Source organism: Papilio polytes, unplaced genomic scaffold (genome assembly GCF_000836215.1).
Source record: "Papilio polytes unplaced genomic scaffold, Ppol_1.0 DF822845.1, whole genome shotgun sequence".
NCBI lineage: Eukaryota > Metazoa > Arthropoda > Insecta > Lepidoptera > Papilionidae > Papilio > Papilio polytes.
Genome location: NW_013526359.1, coordinates 698,565 through 715,316, shown reverse-complemented (window position 1 = coordinate 715,316; position 16,752 = coordinate 698,565). Strand labels below are relative to the sequence as shown.

The 16,752-nt window shown below is 38.4% G+C and overlaps 3 protein-coding genes across 15 annotated transcripts in view; 2 read left to right on the top strand and 1 right to left on the bottom strand.

Annotated features, from left to right (window-relative positions):
- The window catches only part of LOC106105509 (collagen alpha-1(III) chain-like), a 22,631-nt gene extending 19,730 nt beyond the window's left edge, over positions 1–2,901 (top strand). For 2 of the 8 annotated variants that reach the window (XM_013285867.1, XM_013285866.1), the window contains 2 exons: positions 297–1,259; positions 1,846–2,901. In XM_013285867.1, the coding sequence (XP_013141321.1) occupies positions 297–1,259; positions 1,846–2,597 (1,715 nt within the window). In that variant the 3' untranslated portion in view covers positions 2,598–2,901. Of the gene's footprint in view, positions 1,260–1,845 lie in introns of all 8 variants that reach the window. The other 6 variants (XM_013285865.1, XM_013285862.1, XM_013285863.1 and 3 more) reach the window with 5 other exon arrangements.
- A 476-nt stretch (positions 2,902–3,377) lies between these two features.
- On the top strand, positions 3,378–6,739 carry LOC106105488 (glycine-rich RNA-binding protein 3, mitochondrial-like). Its single transcript, XM_013285828.1, has 3 exons — positions 3,378–3,486; positions 5,637–5,757; positions 6,139–6,739. The coding sequence occupies exons 2-3, from the start codon at positions 5,637–5,639 to the stop codon at positions 6,642–6,644; spliced, it is 627 nt and encodes a 208-aa protein (XP_013141282.1). The 5' UTR covers positions 3,378–3,486; the 3' UTR covers positions 6,645–6,739.
- A 237-nt stretch (positions 6,740–6,976) lies between these two features.
- LOC106105487 (serine/arginine repetitive matrix protein 1) lies at positions 6,977–16,728 on the bottom strand. Of its 6 annotated transcripts, none has more exons than XM_013285823.1 (14): positions 16,628–16,728; positions 15,325–15,414; positions 15,117–15,239; positions 14,091–14,261; positions 13,767–13,888; positions 13,176–13,447; positions 12,664–12,823; positions 12,261–12,358; positions 11,244–11,346; positions 10,631–10,747; positions 10,100–10,174; positions 8,954–9,082; positions 8,566–8,687; positions 6,977–8,487 (listed from the first exon to the last, which is right to left on the bottom strand). In XM_013285823.1, the coding sequence occupies exons 1-14, from the start codon at positions 16,631–16,633 to the stop codon at positions 7,118–7,120; spliced, it is 2,958 nt and encodes a 985-aa protein (XP_013141277.1). In that variant the 5' UTR covers positions 16,634–16,728; the 3' UTR covers positions 6,977–7,117. The 6 variants fall into 6 exon arrangements, with proteins under 6 accessions (XP_013141277.1, XP_013141276.1, XP_013141278.1 ...); XM_013285822.1 differs by lacking the exon at positions 16,628–16,728 and adding an exon at positions 16,388–16,621; XM_013285824.1 differs by lacking the exon at positions 16,628–16,728 and adding an exon at positions 16,388–16,621 and having other exon boundaries at positions 13,176–13,435.
- Between the last annotated feature and the right edge of the window lie 24 nt (positions 16,729–16,752).

Sequence of the window (16,752 nt, the reverse complement as noted above, 5' to 3'; positions counted from 1 at the left end):
ATACCCAGGACAGCCGGGACAACCCGGAGGACCAGGACAACCAGGCCAGCCTGGACAACCTGGTAAACCAGGACAACAAGGACAGCCAGGGCAACCCGGATACCCAGGACAACAAGGACAACCAGGCCAGCCCGGATTCCCAGGACAACCGGGTCAACCTGGCACTGCAGGACAACCAGGACAGCCAGGCCAGCCCGGATTCCCAGGACAACCAGGCCAACCTGGCGGACCAGGACAACAAGGACAACCAGGCCAGCCTGGACAACCTGGTAAACCAGGACAACAAGGGCAGCCAGGCCAGCCTGGTTACCCAGGACAACAAGGACAACCAGGCCAGCCTGGTTACCCAGGACAACAAGGACAACCAGGCCAGCCCGGATTCCCAGGACAGCCGGGTCAACCTGGCACTGCAGGTCAACCAGGGCAGCCAGGCCAACCAGGATACCCAGGACAATCAGGCCAGCCAGGATACCCAGGACAACAAGGTCAACCAGGCCAACCAGGCTACCCAGGACAGCCGGGTCAACCTGGCGGACCAGGACAACAAGGACAGCCGGGTCAACCTGGAACTTCAGGACAACCAGGACAGCCAGGCCAACCTGTTTACCCAGGACAGCCTGGACAACCAGGCCAACCTGGATACCCAGGACAACAAGGACAACCAGGCCAGCCCGGTTACCCAGGACAGCCGGGTGAACCTGGCACTGCAGAACACCCAGGACAACCAGGCCAGCCTGGATACCCAGAACAACAAGGTCAACCTGGCCAGTCAGGATACCCTGGACAGCCAGGACAACCAGGAACTGTAGGACAACCGGGACAGCCAGGGCAACCAGGACAATCCGGATACCCAGGACAGTCAGGTCAACCAGGAACTGCAGGACAACCAGGACAGCCTGGCCGGCCCGGCTACCCAGGACAGCCAGGGCAACCAGGAACTGCAGGACAACCAGGAACTGCAGGACAACCAGGACAAGCAGGCCAGCCCGGTTACCCAGGACAACAAGGTCAAGCAGGACAGCCGGGTCAACCTGGCACAGCAGGTCAACCAGGCCAGCCAGGATACCCAGGACATCCCGGACAACCTGGTAAACCAGGACAAGGACAACCGGGCCAGCCTGGCTACCCAGGACAACCAGGACAGCCAGGTTATCCTGGAGGACCAGGACAACCAGGACAGCCAGGCCAGCCCGGTTACCCAGGACAGCCGGGTCAGCCAAGCCAGCCCGGATACCCAGGACAGCCGGGGTCACCAGAAGGTAATTATATTTATTTTCTATTAAATGACAGGTTTAACACTGAACTTTGGAATATAAAACAATATACACTCAAGAGCATTAAATCAGGGTCAATCAAAAACCTAACAATCTCGTAAACTAAGTATGCTAGCTTAATTGAATAAACGGGGTTTAATAGTCAATATTATACTGCTTAAGATAATAAATAATATTTATAAGCATTTTATGGATTAAAAATTTCATACATAAGAAACTGCCAATCTCGCCGTAATACAAAAATGAAAAAACATGACATTTTTATACAATAATATGATTTTCTTGTATTTTACCGAACGAATACCGCTAGTTGAGGCAATGGAATCTTAGTACTCATATATTATATTTTTTTACAATATATTTCACAAATGTGACGTTTAAGTGCTGCACAAAAGTGACTTTTAAGTTTACGTTCTGTTGTTTGGTATATTCTTACGAGTCTGTGCGGTAAAAGATTTTGAATTCACGTCATAAATAAACATCAAAAACAAACATCTTCGCTATCAAACAGCATAAGAATGCATTTTATGTTTATTCATGCAGTTTTCAATAATACTTTGTTTACTTTCAGGCGGTGACTCAGTTGGCCAGCCCTCAGGAACCGGGGTACAACCTCCGATATACGCCCCTGTTAATCAGATGCCGCCATTCCCAATATACGTTATACCCTACCCTCTGCCTATCGTGCCAAGTCCTTCATCTTGCCCGTGCTACTTGCTCCAGCCAGGGAAGAATGACTCGACAGCAGTATCTCAGCAAGGGCAAGGTTATCCTGTGAATCAGGGATACGCTCCCTATGGTATCATAGGATTTATACCGGTGGTGTTTGTACCGAACTGCCCGGGGAATGCAACAGATATGCACACCGCGCAGCAAAACTTCCCATCTGCTGTACCTGTACCTTATAACTGCGCCCAGTGTCAAGCGAATAGGGGCCTTTACAGATACCGTGGAAGACTAAACGGCGCACGCAACGTTAATGACCTTAAAATGAATGACCTCAAATTAAACGATTTGCGTGAAATCCGCACTTTATCCGAGCTAGAAACTCTGTTGAAAGATCAAATAAAGCCAACAAGCCATCCAGCTACACAGCCTCTTGTTAAGACCACCAGTAACACGTCTGAACAACCAGAGAGTGAGGCGGCCAGCAAGCCCGAGAGTGAAACGGTCAGCAAAACAGACAGTAAGCCTGCTAGCAAGCCAGAGAGCAAGCCAGACAGCGATGTACCCAGCGAACCTGCCAGCCATCCAAGGAAAATAGTACGTCGTAAACTAATAAAAGATGTAAAAACTAGTAAAACTGGCGGAACATTAAGTTAATGTATAAAAAGTAAATTATTAAAAATATTACGTTTGGTATTAGGGAGAATGAAGTGATAAAACGCATAATTTAATTTTGAGACTGTCCGATAATTTATCTTGGACGATCTCAAAATTGTGTAATTTACATATTTATTGAACAGAATAACGTTTAATAAATAAAGAGATGGACATATTATGTATTATTCTTATGTATGTAATGTTTACAAGAATGTGTTACATGGTTGTACCATATTGTGTTTTATATTTTAATACTTTCGACACGAATCTTTTGTAATTATCGAAAATCAATAAATAAAAAAAATATGTGTGAAATTTTATTTCATAAATTTTAACATCTTACTAATCATCTTTATAGAGGTCTAACTGCATATATATATATTATTCTTATCCTAGAGTTGAATAAATCAATAGTAATTTCCACAATAACACTACAGTGATGACTGCCAAAGGTTTGTGTTTTACAATCTGAGCATTGTCAGATTAGGGTCAGAAATTAAGATGATGGATGTGACCATATGTCAAATAAACTGCTTTAACATTCACATTTCTTGAGTTTACATCAGACCTCCCAACAGCTCATTTACGTTTTAATTATTAGGAAGTTGTAAATAAATACCCGAATAGGTAGACAATGAAATAATGTCTGTAGAACGACATATTGTGTCCGTTTTAGATGGAATCATGGCATCTTAGTGAAGGACGGTCTGACTACAAAGTGACTCATTAAATCCGAGGAATCCATTGTCAATTACAAGCAAAAACTCCCACGGTTTATAAGCCATGGGACGCATGCGCACGCACGCAGAGCGCATCTCCTATCCGCTAAGGGCACTACAAGTGTCAGTGCAGCCAGTGCTTCGCAATACTTAAAACAATAAACACCAATGTAAGTATTTTTCATCTCTAACCATAGATATAATATACTAGTTTATTGATTCCATGTTTATTAATTTATGAAATTTAAAATTGTACTGCTAAAAAACCGTGTTGGCGATATTATGGTTAGTAATTTACATTTTAATTATAATTCAATTTTAAAGAAAACGAAAAATAAATTTAGTGTAAAATATTCTAAACTTGTGGAAAGTGATTGTGATCTATAAATCGATGCACAAATTAATATAAAATATAAAATTAATAGCTTTATCTCTCGACTCCGTCCGCGTGGAATTAAGAAAAAAGGAAATACCCTATGTGTTCTGCCATACTACGCTATACATCTATACCAAATTTCATCGAGATCCTTTCAGTCGTTTAGGCTACAAACTCTAACAAATATCCATCCATCTAAACGTTCGCATTTAATATATTAGTAAGATGGTTCCAATAGCTATTTTTCATATAAAAGAAAAAAATATATATATTGATTTTAACTTCTTGGGCCACCGGTTCCAAATCTAAAAATCTTCCTATCAGACAATATTCAAGAAAAAAGACGTTTATGAAAAATTGTCACACTAATTTTGTCTTTTTAGAAAATGTTCGTTCTCTAACATAATGGTACCGTTTTAGCATAATATTACAGAATTTAGTGCGTATGATGCGACATTACCGCAGAGGCAAATGTACGCATTTTTATACCCGCATATTCCCATTCAGAGCACACTTTCTATAAACGTGAACAAACAACTATTGCCATTCCAACTATTGCAAATGTCAGTTATATTTTTATTGGTATCTTCTATAATTAAAATTAGTGTATCAGTGGTTGTAGTATATCAATGTAAAAAACCAGAAGTCATAGAAAATCCGCCATAAAAGCGAATGTTATTATAAGAAAAACTATTCAGTTATTCAACTCAATGTAATTTTTTTAATAATTATGTGCGAACATACAGACTGAGTCACACTTTAAATGCATATTAATTCATACTTTATTCCATACTAGCTGTTCCCGTACGACTTCATCCGCATGAAATTATAAAAATTAAATTTTATTGTTTACGTTTGTCAAATTATCAATTACAAATGTCAAAACAACTTGGCAGCAACTTATGGTCTCTTTCCCACATTAGGGTTTTTATCCAAAATATTCACCCCCTTAGTTTAATGGCGCAAAAATATATAGCCTAAAGCGTGACGCAAGTGTAGGGCTTTTTATTAATAAAAGAATTATTCAAAAATATGCTGTAATTGCTGACATCTTAGGCAACAAAGAAGTGTGTGTTTACGCTTTATTATAGTAGTATAGATTTTAACGAAGAGAACGTGGCTGTAACTAGTAAAAAAAATCTTGTTAGACACAAAGATTCATTGGTTTTTAAAAAGTAGATGTTACGAACCCAATTATTGGACCATGAAAATTTTAATATTGGACAACAATTTAAAACAAAACAGATATTCCAATAAACAAATACGTGCAAATGACAGATGTTTCCACTTATTACATCTCAGCATGGCAAGAAGTACGTAAGCATGTTTGTAAACAAAAAAACGTACTTTAGGCTATAAAATAACTGACGGAACTAATAAACGTAGTGTGTAATTGTCGCTCACTGAAGACATCAGTGTCGACACGCAAAGTGAGATTAAAATGTAAATTTCATTTTACAGCTTTTATGTTGTGTACGAGTAATTAACTGTAATTCAGAATCCTAAATTATTGGTCAAGTAGTAATGTGTATGCTAAGTTACGATTTAATATTTCGCAGTTCCTTAACTATGTATTCAATGGGCACAAATATTCAGGAAGTCCGAATTAGGAACATAATAGTGTTCTTGAAATGTGCTAATAAATCACATAAAACAATAGCTACGTGTTGTTCTTGAACCGCGGTAATGAATCTCGGACTGGACTTATGTTCTGATGTTAACGTGGGAATATTCTAACGACGCTGATTATCGTGTTAAGTGTCATTCTTAAGGTCAAATTACCACGCAAGTGAAAACCTTCACAACATAATTAACTACAAGTTACAAACATCCGTGCTATTTTTTATCATATGTAAATTATTAACTTGCTAATTTAAGATTTTTTACACATCTCAAAAATACCTAATAACGTTTAGCGTTTTAAAGATTAAACTTTTTTTTCAGATGTGGCACAAAATATTAGTTTTATTACCGGTTATTTACTGTATAAATGCAGCACCACAGAATAAAGAATTACCTGTAAATGATGTTGAAAAGGAGGATTTGAAGACCGCAGCCAGTTCATGTATGTGTATTTCTATATTGTATTATCTGGGATAGAAAACCAATTTTCGTAATAGGCCCCTGATGTCAGACAAATTGCCATTACTCTACATAGCAGTCGTGATTAGCGCTATTAGGATTTATAGGATTTCGAGACCTTGGCAAACAATTTACATTATAGAAAATGTAATTTAAAGCTTACAATTTGTAGCCTATACACAAAAATAATTAATTCTAATTAATTTAATTTTCAATCTATAACAACGCGATTTGACTGGGCGTCGATCCTAAAGTAAAACAAACGTGTCAAAACTTTTGCACTTTGTAGACCCGTAACCAACACGAAAGAAAATAAAGGATAGAAACTAGGAAATAGGTATAATCAAAATATTACACTTTGCAGATAGCCATCAGTACTCCGACTGGGGCGGCAGCTCACCCGGCGGATACGGATATAGTGTGACCGGGTTTGGAGTGGTCAACGACAAATATAATGCAAACTACGGCGGTATATCCGGACATAGTGCATATCCTACAGCTGGATATCCCGGATACAGTGGCGTAGGTTATACAGGAACCGCACGCCCTCTCAGCGGTGCCGGATATGTCGGTAATGTGGGATATGCCGGGAACTCGGGATTCGGGGGGTATAAAGGTTACGGGGGATATAATACAAATTTGTACGGAGGTAACGCAGGTTACGGAGGGAGCGGGGGTTTCGAAGGTAACGGGGGTTACGGAGGTTACGGAGGCAACGGAGGTTTGAACTCCTACAGTGGATATAACAATCCATACTACCAAGGAAACAATCATTTGGGCTACGGCTACTATCAACCCGGCAACATATACAAAGGCGGCAACATCACTCCAAGCTTCGTGAACGGTTATAGGGGATATACAAGGAGGTAAACGGAACAAATCACTAAAATAATTTATTTAATTTAAGAATTTTATCATACAATTAAGTACCAAAGTATTTTCCAAAGTAAAAATTAAGAACTTTATGAAGTTTTATTTTTATGAATAAATAACAATCCAAATACTTTCGTAATAAAATTATTTCTAATCCTATCTATGAAAACACACTGACAAAAATCTAGCATGTTTCTCCAATGTTTGTCTTTCTCACTTTGGTAGATAACTAAACTCAATATTGTAATATATTGTTATCCACTTATCTAAAACATTTTATAAAGAAGAGTATGTATCTGGGCGTGTTTAGAAAGAAATAAAACATTGTATATGTTTAAAACTTTATTACTAACAATAAGACATTCACGTATTATGTAAATTATATGCCATATTATCTTAAATTGTTACATACCGTAAAATTAAACCAATGAAAGTGAAAACTTACACGACAATGTTATGAAACGACGGTTTTAATCAGACCCGGAGGCACTAGCCTGCTTCTTCATGGATTTCAACGCTCTTTCGCGTAGCTTCTTCTCCAGGTCCTCATTATTCACTCTTCCTTCCTCCTCTTCTTCTTCACCTTCCTCGCTATCGGAAGAATCATCCTTCTTCTTCGAAGATTTCTTATGTTTCTTGTGTTTCTTATGTTTTTTCGAATGCTTCTTATGCTTTTTGTTTTTCTTAGATTTCTTGGGTTCATCACTCTCAGAATCAGAGTCGGAATCGGAAACTTTCTTTCTAGGTTTCTTTTTTGATACATGATCACTATCGGAGGAAGATTCTTCCTTCTCTCGTTTCTTCCCTTTCTTTTCATTATCGTCGCGAGATTTAGACTTTGTTTCCTCCACATGCTTCGCTCTGACAGGCTTCTCCTCGCCCTTACGAGGCTTCACATTCTCGGGAGAAATGGCTTTTTCTTTAACCGATTCCAGTTTCTTTCGTTTTATTTCTTTCTCTGAACTACTAGAATCATGTTTTGCAACTTTCTTCTTATTAGCTTTTGCATCACTGTCTGAACTATCGTCATGGGAATCCTCTGAATTGTCTGCTTTTTTTAACTTTAACTGTTTACTGTCCAACTTTTCAATTTTTGAGCGATCCATACTCGCTTCTTTGGTCCTCTTTTTCGGTTTTTTCTCAGAATCAGATTCTTCTGGAATGTTCTTTTGTTTTGATTTTGAACTCTTGTGTTTCACTTCCTCTTCTGAGCTGGAGTCCGAACTTGATGACCGAGCGCGCTTCTTTTTGGATTTTTTTGCTAACTTCTTTTTCGCGCTTCTCTTGCTTTTCTTCTTTCTATCTTCTTCAGAGTCACTAGAAGATGAATCTTCGGAATCGCTGTCACTAGAAGAGCTTTCTTTTTTAGGTTTTTTAGGTCGTTTTGAGGTAGTTTTCTCCTTTCTCTTGAGTTTAGCCTTACTCTTAGCTTTAGCCACTTCCTCACTAGTTTCACTTTCACTATCTGATTGGTGAGCCTTTCGCTTCGACTTTTTAGGTTCTTGTGTTTTAGTTTCTTCGTCATTTTGCTCTTTACCCGAGGCATCGTCCGCGGATCTATCGGATTTTTTGTTACTTTCAACTTCTTGTTTTCTTAAGTAAGGCGATGGGGTACGAGACAGACTCTTAGAATATTCACGTGTGAATGGGATAGGTAAAAAATCTTCTCTGTCTTCGTCATCCGAAACTTGAGCTACTTTAGGTCGACTGTCACTAACCGCAGCAGACTTGTCATTTGCAACCGACGATTCTCGACTTGAACTCGATACATGCTCTTTCGAGTTTTGTTCAGGAGGGATAGAAGTACGTTCAATTGGCTTCGGTAACTTTTCAAAGATCTCTGCAAAAAATATTAGAACTCTAAATTACAAATAACAATGTATATATATTTCCAATGATCTAATGAAGTTAAGCTAACCTTTTCTCGGTATAGACACAGATTTTTCTAAGCGTTCTTTAATGATGTCACTGGACCTTCTTTCACGAGACTTCCTCTCCTTAGACCTCCTGTCTCTAGTGCGATCACGGGATTTTCTTTCCCTGTAGAAAACAATATATAAAAAATCGTCAGGAATAAACATTAAAAAATTGAAGTAATACAGATTCAAGAAGAACTTTACTTATGTGTTTGGAGGTAGACTCAAAGAATTGGATGGATTTCGTAAATGTGACATGATCACAAAGGGAGTGATGACTGAAATGACGGGAGATACTTACCTGGAGGATAAAATTCTGGTGCACCGACCTTACGGGATTAGGATAAAGGGGGAAGACGATGATGTAAGAATATGGGTTCCAAAATTTACCTGGACCTGTCCCTGGATCGGCGATCCCTGGAGCGTCGGTCCCTCGAGCGGCGGTCTCGCGAGCGGCGGCCGGAGCGGCGGTGCGAGCGGGAGCGCTTGCGGGAGCGCGAGCGGCGACGGTCACGGGACCTAACACATACACAACTTAACCTCCCATCACGCCACAGCTGTACAAGTACAACACTGCACGACGCTACTTCACTGAATATCACCACATTGAACAACATAAAAAGCTTTGTTTTTCAGCTATTCACTTGTTGAACTTTTAAACTTTTAGCAGTTTAAAGTAAACCTGCCATATTCACTTGGACATACCCAGACAATCGGGTTAAAGACAGAAATTAAGATTTTACAAGGTATAGACTTCATTTATAATTATATGTGCTAAACAGAAAAAAACATCTGTAGCTGAGATGTCAAGGTAATAATTTTTAAGTCATGGATAAGCACCGATCAGTCAGTCTTATGACTTATGGACTGAAGAAACCATTCACAGTAAGCATGCATAGTATGGATGTGATAGAGAAACAATGCTAGATTGGGAAATTTCAATGAAGTCCACTTGCTCCTTTTTGAAATGAAGACATGTTGACTATTTTTAGGTTAATAACAAATTGACGCCAGCAAGCATTATTTTAAAGTTTAAATTACACATGCTATATGAATACAAGTACTTGATGCGTTTTAAAGAAACATCTTATTAAATAGATCATTTCTAAAGTATCTATCATGTATTAAGCATTAATATGCTGGTTTTTGGCAAGCATAAGAAAATATATGATAGATGAATAATAGGAAAGCACGTTATTAACATTATATAATTTTTAATACAAATGTATAAAGAAATACGTGAAACATGCATATACCTCTGCAATGATTTAATTAAATGTTTTGGTAGATTAGTTACTGACAAAATATTAACAATGATATTAATCAAAATCTGCTGTTTTTATGGTTATGCAGATATATTAGAAAGACTATTGACATGTTTATAGGCATCTTTAAACTTCAGTTTGTTAATTAATATGAATAGATAAAAATCAATTCTGGGTTATCGGTACCATACGATTAGTTAACTGGTTAAATAGCGTAAAACGTGCGTTCCTAGTTATGAAGCATTTCCGGATACTTAAAAACCAATATTACCTGTCTCTTGAACGTCGTCGAGAGCGCGATCGCGACCGTCTACGTCTCTCGAGCGATCGACGACGCTCTCGGGACCTTGCGTGGATAAACAGAAGCCGTTAAACTGGCGCAGTGCTCAGTGCGCAGGACGCAGTGCGCGGTTTTTAGTGCGCAGTGCGCAGTTCTGTGCGCAGTACGCAGTTCTCTGTGCACTCAACTCATGTCGCAACATAGCTCATTGCTACCAAATTCACGTATGCATATGTACACTACCAAAATTCAAAGTAACGCTCAAACTATCCGAACAAATAAGATTTTATATGCAGCATCTTGTTTAAACAAATGCTTTTTTAAGAAAAATTGCTGTTCAGTATGCGATCATTTGCTACAGTAGTTTATATTTCGCTAAACATGGATACTATTTTATAAAATCATATTTGTCGATTATTATTAAGAATTGCAATATAATTTAAACTTTATAAAAGAAATGCAATAATATAATTCTAAATATAAATATAACTAATAGGGTTTACAATACGTGGGTGAGGTTACCTGTCGCGCCTGTCTCTCTCGCGGCGGCGGCGCTCTCTCTCCCTCTCGCGTTCTCGCTCGCGCTCCCGCTCGCGGCGGTCCACGGACCGACGACGACTGCGCCGTCTAGATTTACTCCTAAAAACAATTACATGAACATTACTTTTAATAAAATTACTTATAATAAAAATAAATATAAAGAAAAATACAAGTGAAAAGAAAAACATTCTAAGGTACTCTTCTATGAAATTCCTTTATGACCTTTGAATCTGCCACATTGAGATTAACAATTTTTAAACGTTGCCGATACTGATCAGATTTATGAAACGCAAAAATAAAAATCAATTTTACAAAACTGCTAAAAAATATCTATTTTTTGGTTAATGTAATTTTTGGTAAATGTTTTATTAATGACTATTGTCCCCAAGTTATTGCATTTTTTTTTAAATAATGACTACGAAATATTTATTCTATTTTAAATAATTTTTCTACATATTTTTTCTGATAATTAAAAATCATGTGTATACAAAGATGTCGGAAATGCCCTGCCTTCGCGAAAGTGTAGTTTATTGAACAAGAATTTGCTCGCCTCGGCATACATCTAGGTTACATTTAGTATTTCCCCTGTGGGTACCTTTCCCTGCGCGAGCTGCGCCGCGGGCTGACGCTGGTGGAGGAGTCGCGGTTGGAGCGGTACTGCCGCTTCTTGTGCGACGACCGCTTCTTCGCGCTGCCGTCTACAACAAAACACATTGTCCTTCAGTCAACGTACCTAGCAGCATCAAAACATTCATTTCACATCAATTTAACTCCATTAATTTGAAATCAAACACCTAACTACAATACGACACTCATTGAACTGATAACATAAAATAAAATAAAATATAATACACATTTATTTCAGTGCCGAATTCAACTCGCCCTAACAGTAACATTTGCAATTCAAAACATTTAGGTTTTATTTTTTCTATAATATTGTAGTTTTTTCCCAAAATAAAAATTAACCAAAAACAATAAGTCTGTTTCTTTTAGTTCATTTTATTTGAATTAGTTTAATGATTGCAAACCTACATTTTGTTAATCTGTTTGAAAAACGCATTTTGTGAAAGTAATATAATTTTATAGCCCTGTCCGAAACAAGAAACAAATACGACAACGTGCAAGAAATAAAAACAAAACATTCGGAACAACTAATGTTCAATGAAAACTTACTAGTGGCCCCTTGTGGTCCGGTGACGACCGCTACTTGGCGATACAACAAAAAAGAAAATTCAAATGTTATTCTGCCAAAAAGATTAAAATAACAGAAATCGTTGAATCCTATTAATGAAATAAATACTATACTAAAATACTTTATGTTCATACGTAAATATGTTAAGTTTTATTTTTGAATAACAGATATGGAATTATTAATTAATTATTGTTTATTTTTTTTTTATGTACTGATATATTGATAAGAATGATAGCGGTCTCTCCCTGCCCTACAAGTAAATACTGTTTTTTTTTTTTGTTTTTTAAGTATGGACCACCAGAAAGAGTTTTATAATCCATCCTACAGTTTGAATTTTATTCGTTACATACATAAATAAAGAGAAATCTTCACAATTTATATGAGAGATTTTCTGCTGTACATTAAAATTGTAAAACTTACGAGACGAGGCGGAAGTGGATCTTCTCTCGCTGGACGAGTGTCGTGTTTTCTCCGGAGGTTTCGCCTCAGCTTCCTTCTCAGCGCCGCCAGCAGTCGATCTGATGAAAAACAAGAATTAAAGATGGGGTAATAAAAATCCTTCCTTAACGGTAACTAAAGGATATTCTTAATAACCATGAAACAATTTTGATAGTTAGCAAAAAGTTACAAACTAGGATTCAAAGTGGACCTTATAAGTAAGGGTATAAGAGCAAGAATGATCCAAATTTTTTTATTTTTTTATTTAGACATATCAAATTGTTGTAAATTTGGTATGCTAAGTTAAAAAAATAATTAGGATTAAAGCATATTTGTTTTTAGGGGTATAAAAGCAAATTCAAGTACTATGTCGATGTAAACTTACTTAGCAGGTGAAACGGATCTAGATTTTTTCCCATCCTCTTCCGTCTTCTCCTCCTTTGGTACTTCTTCAGGTTTATCTTCCTTCACATTCTCCGCAGTAGAGTTGTGGTCATCTTCTAACTTCTCCTTGTCTTCTTTCTTCTCCGGTGACTTGCCATTTTCTTTTAATGGATCAAACAAAGTAAATTCTCAGATTTAAAAATTAGCTAAGCAGAAACTATATTTAATACTATAAAAATAACTTTATACTGCTGCTTGCTGCAGCAATCAAAGGATTGTAAAAGAAATATTATTTATGAAGTTCAGATAGATAGATGGGTGAAAGTTTGTTAGTTTGTAGCCTAAACTGCTAAACGGATCTAGTTAAAATTTTCCACAGTTATAAAACATAAAATTTTTAATTTCGCGAGGATAAGTTGCGGGCAAAAGCTAGTTAAGAATTTTATTTGCAACAATTTCACATTTCTAATCATCACAAAATATTCATTTATTTTGTGAATGTTTGTAAAATACCTTTAGGGTCTGGTAGTTTGATGTCGTCAATGCTGGAGTTGGCTGCGGCGGGGGCGGCGACAGGCGCGGGCGCGGGGGCCGGGGCTGGCGGGGGCGCGGGCGAGGGCGCGGGCGCAGCGGCGACGGGAACTGCGGCAGGTGCGCTGTGCGCGGGCGCGGGGCTGCGGTCGCGGTCGCGGCTGCGGCTGCGGTCGCGGCTCCGGCTGCGGCTGCGGCTGCGGCGGCGCGAGCGACGCGGACTACCGCCATTGCGGTGCCTGCTAACACGCTTTCTATTCAACTCCATAATAAACTGCTCTAAACAGTATCATCTGGTTTTTTTTTACACAACTTCAAAAATTAGAAATCAACACCTAGAGCAACAAGTAAACGAGCGATTAGTGTACTTGTCGAGTCAATTGAATTTTAAATATCAGCCAGTGCGGAATACATTTTAAAATATAAAAAAGGTTTATTTATTTTAAGTATGGAAAACTAATTTCCCATTTTTTTTACATATCATCAGTTGACACATCTCATACACAACAAACCATAATACAATGTTTTTATCAGTAATTGTGTAGTAACGAGGTAAATATTAGATGTACTCACTTCCTATCGCTGGAGCGGTCGCGGGACCTGGTGCGCGAGCGGCGGCGCTCGCGGGAGCGGCGGCGGCTGCGCGACCGCGACCGCGACCGCCGCCGGTCCTTCTCCTTGTCCTTCTGCTCCTCCTGCATCATACCACATTATACTATTACATAATAATTACAATGCCACTCAATGTTATAGTTAGTCAGTTTCAGTCTTTACCCCGAAAGGCAGAGTTTCTATCGTAGATTTACCCGATACAGAAAAAAAAATCAAGACGATGATATTGAATATACACACAATGACAACTTAATACCTGTTACAATATGTATAATGTCCACTCACCATTCTCTTTTTGATTTCTTCTTTCTTCTGCTGTGTGAAGCTGTCTGGGATGCCGTTCTCGCTGGCCTGCGCGCTCAGCAGCAGCTCCCACAGCTCGCCCATGAACAGCCGCGCATTCTTGCCGTTCAGGAATCCCGTCAAGTTAATCTGCATTTTCTTTGGACAAGGGAACTAGGAGCCGAGGATACGGATCGGGAAAGAAAACATTCTATCGTTATTAATTTGTTCAATTTATCAAACCAACATACACCCGGTCTCGTTTCGAATATCCCTTCGCTAATAGTATATCGGTTTCAATAGTTGTCGGAGACATAAATGAAGGACGTTAAGAGCGCCACTTTGTATAGATGCAACGCGGATGCGACAGGCGTCAAAATGACTCGGGTAGGGAAGCGAGAGCCGTGATGAACACAGATACATAAGGCACGAGGCAGAAGAGCGCGGGCCGGCCGCCGCTGCGCGAGGCGAGCCGCGCCGCCGCGCCGCCCGCCGCCGCTCGCGCCGCCGCGACTCCGCCTCGTACATTTCTCTCTTCGCTCTTCAAGCTCTTGCATCTGTAAGGGGTTTGCGAACACAACCACATTATGCTGAACGCAGGGCCTAACGAACGCGACTTCCCTCCCGCGAGTCAGATTGCTCTCTTAACGCCTTCCGGACTTCCTAATCGACTCTTCTCAAATAAATATCGCCATATCGCTTATGGTTTTAATTGAGTTAGCATTAAGTAATTTCCCCGTAAATACCGATTGAGAATGCTAATGGCGTCCGTAAGAGTGGGGCCGCGGCGCGCTGCGACGGCTGGCGACGGCAGGCGGCGGCGACGGCGGCGCGCTAGCCGGTGGGGACCATAAAAATATCCATACCAAATCAATATACATTTGACAACATTCAATTGCAGTTTCTTAACAACAGCCATACCTTTTTTAATATTTATCGTTTATTTAAACATTGACTGTAAAGAAACTGCAATGATTACATTTTTTTATTAATATTAAAAATTAAATACAAACAATAAGACTTAATCACCTTCTCTTCAAGTTGATTGTTGACATAATCGATGACCACATCATCTTCCATCTTGAGAATTTCGGTGATCTTCTGCGTGATCCATGGCTTCAGCACGTCCAGCTTCACCTTCGACATGTCCACCTGGTAGTTATCAAATTTTAAAATGAAGGATGTATTATAAAGTTAAAAGATTACATACTCTTATAGCTTAATAAAAAAAAGGAACCTGTTGAGTCAAGCAATCTCCAAACTTCATCTGCTTCATCAGCTTCTTCTCCTTGTCGCTGAAGCGGGTGTCCTGCTCGGTGCTGGTTCCCTGCATGTGGTCAAAAGTAACACATGTAGCTTCTACTTTTTAAAACTAATGGGCTAAAAACATTAATTTATTAATAGAACTGATGTTTACAAAAATCATGTTTCCGTAGAAACCTATCAATGAATATTTTAACATTCAGACTAAATATTCCATAAGCTACTCTTTTACACAACTGATAACATTTGAGATAATAAATCCAATGTAATTTTTTAAAATTTAAGACTTGATTTGTATTTATCCTAACAGTAATATACACCACTATCTTTTGCCCGTTAGACAAATTTTACCAAGGAAAAACTACCTTGCAGAATATACTTGAAGTTACAATCTTAAAGATAGTAATATTGGATTCGTTTTAAAAAGTACACGAGATAATGAAGCGTTTTCGAAAGTGGTACATCTGTCATATACATAAAATACCTAAAATACTTAATCTGGATTTTACTTCAGAAAAAAATTGTTGAAGACATTCTGTTTAACTTGACTTGTTTGGTGTACTTCCCACCTAATCATGAATAGTAGCCTTGAAACTGATTTTAACTTATTAGGTTACTTCATAAATATAAAAAAACCATAACGACAAACATAGTAATTGTTCTTTGTTGTTTATTGTTATGGTATTTGTATGCAAACAAAATGCTAATGTACACGAAAAACAATAATTTGAGGTAAAATCGTGCATGTGCAAGCAGGCATTCAACATAGCCTTGCAAGCTATTGTAAGCTTGGTTAAATATGATCATGTTCATTGATGCTTGAGGGAGTCTTATTAAACGTAAACTGCTGCTATCGCAAATTTAATAGCCAGTTATTAAAAATAGACGCTGAAACCAGAATGGTCATTCGGTACTATAACCTATTAAAACAATCGAATGTACATTCATGATTAACAAGTCATCATAAAATAAAGATCAACTTAGACGATTTTTATAAATAAGTTATTTAATTTCTGTAAGTAAAGTCAAAATCTTACCGTGTACATCATCATTTTTTAACAATATGCAAAATCAATAAAATTAGAAGCAATGCTCCGTGAAGCCTACGGAAAAGGCGAAAGCCGCCTTAAATTGTTTTTCTTTATATTATCTAACGTATTATTGTCGTCCTTTAAGTAATTATTTTTCTGAATATTCTTCTAAAGTAAAAATCCATTTTGTCTAAAGTCTACTCGCACAGAAATCACAAGAACAACGATTTAAGCAATGTGACCAACCGCCATATTAAAAAACAAGATGGCTTCCTGGCTTCGTTCGCGGACCTTCCAATTTCAAGCGCTTCTCCAACCAAAGAGTGTTGCCTCATCTGACAGTCTGACAGTGTCAACATATGGTGGGGGAC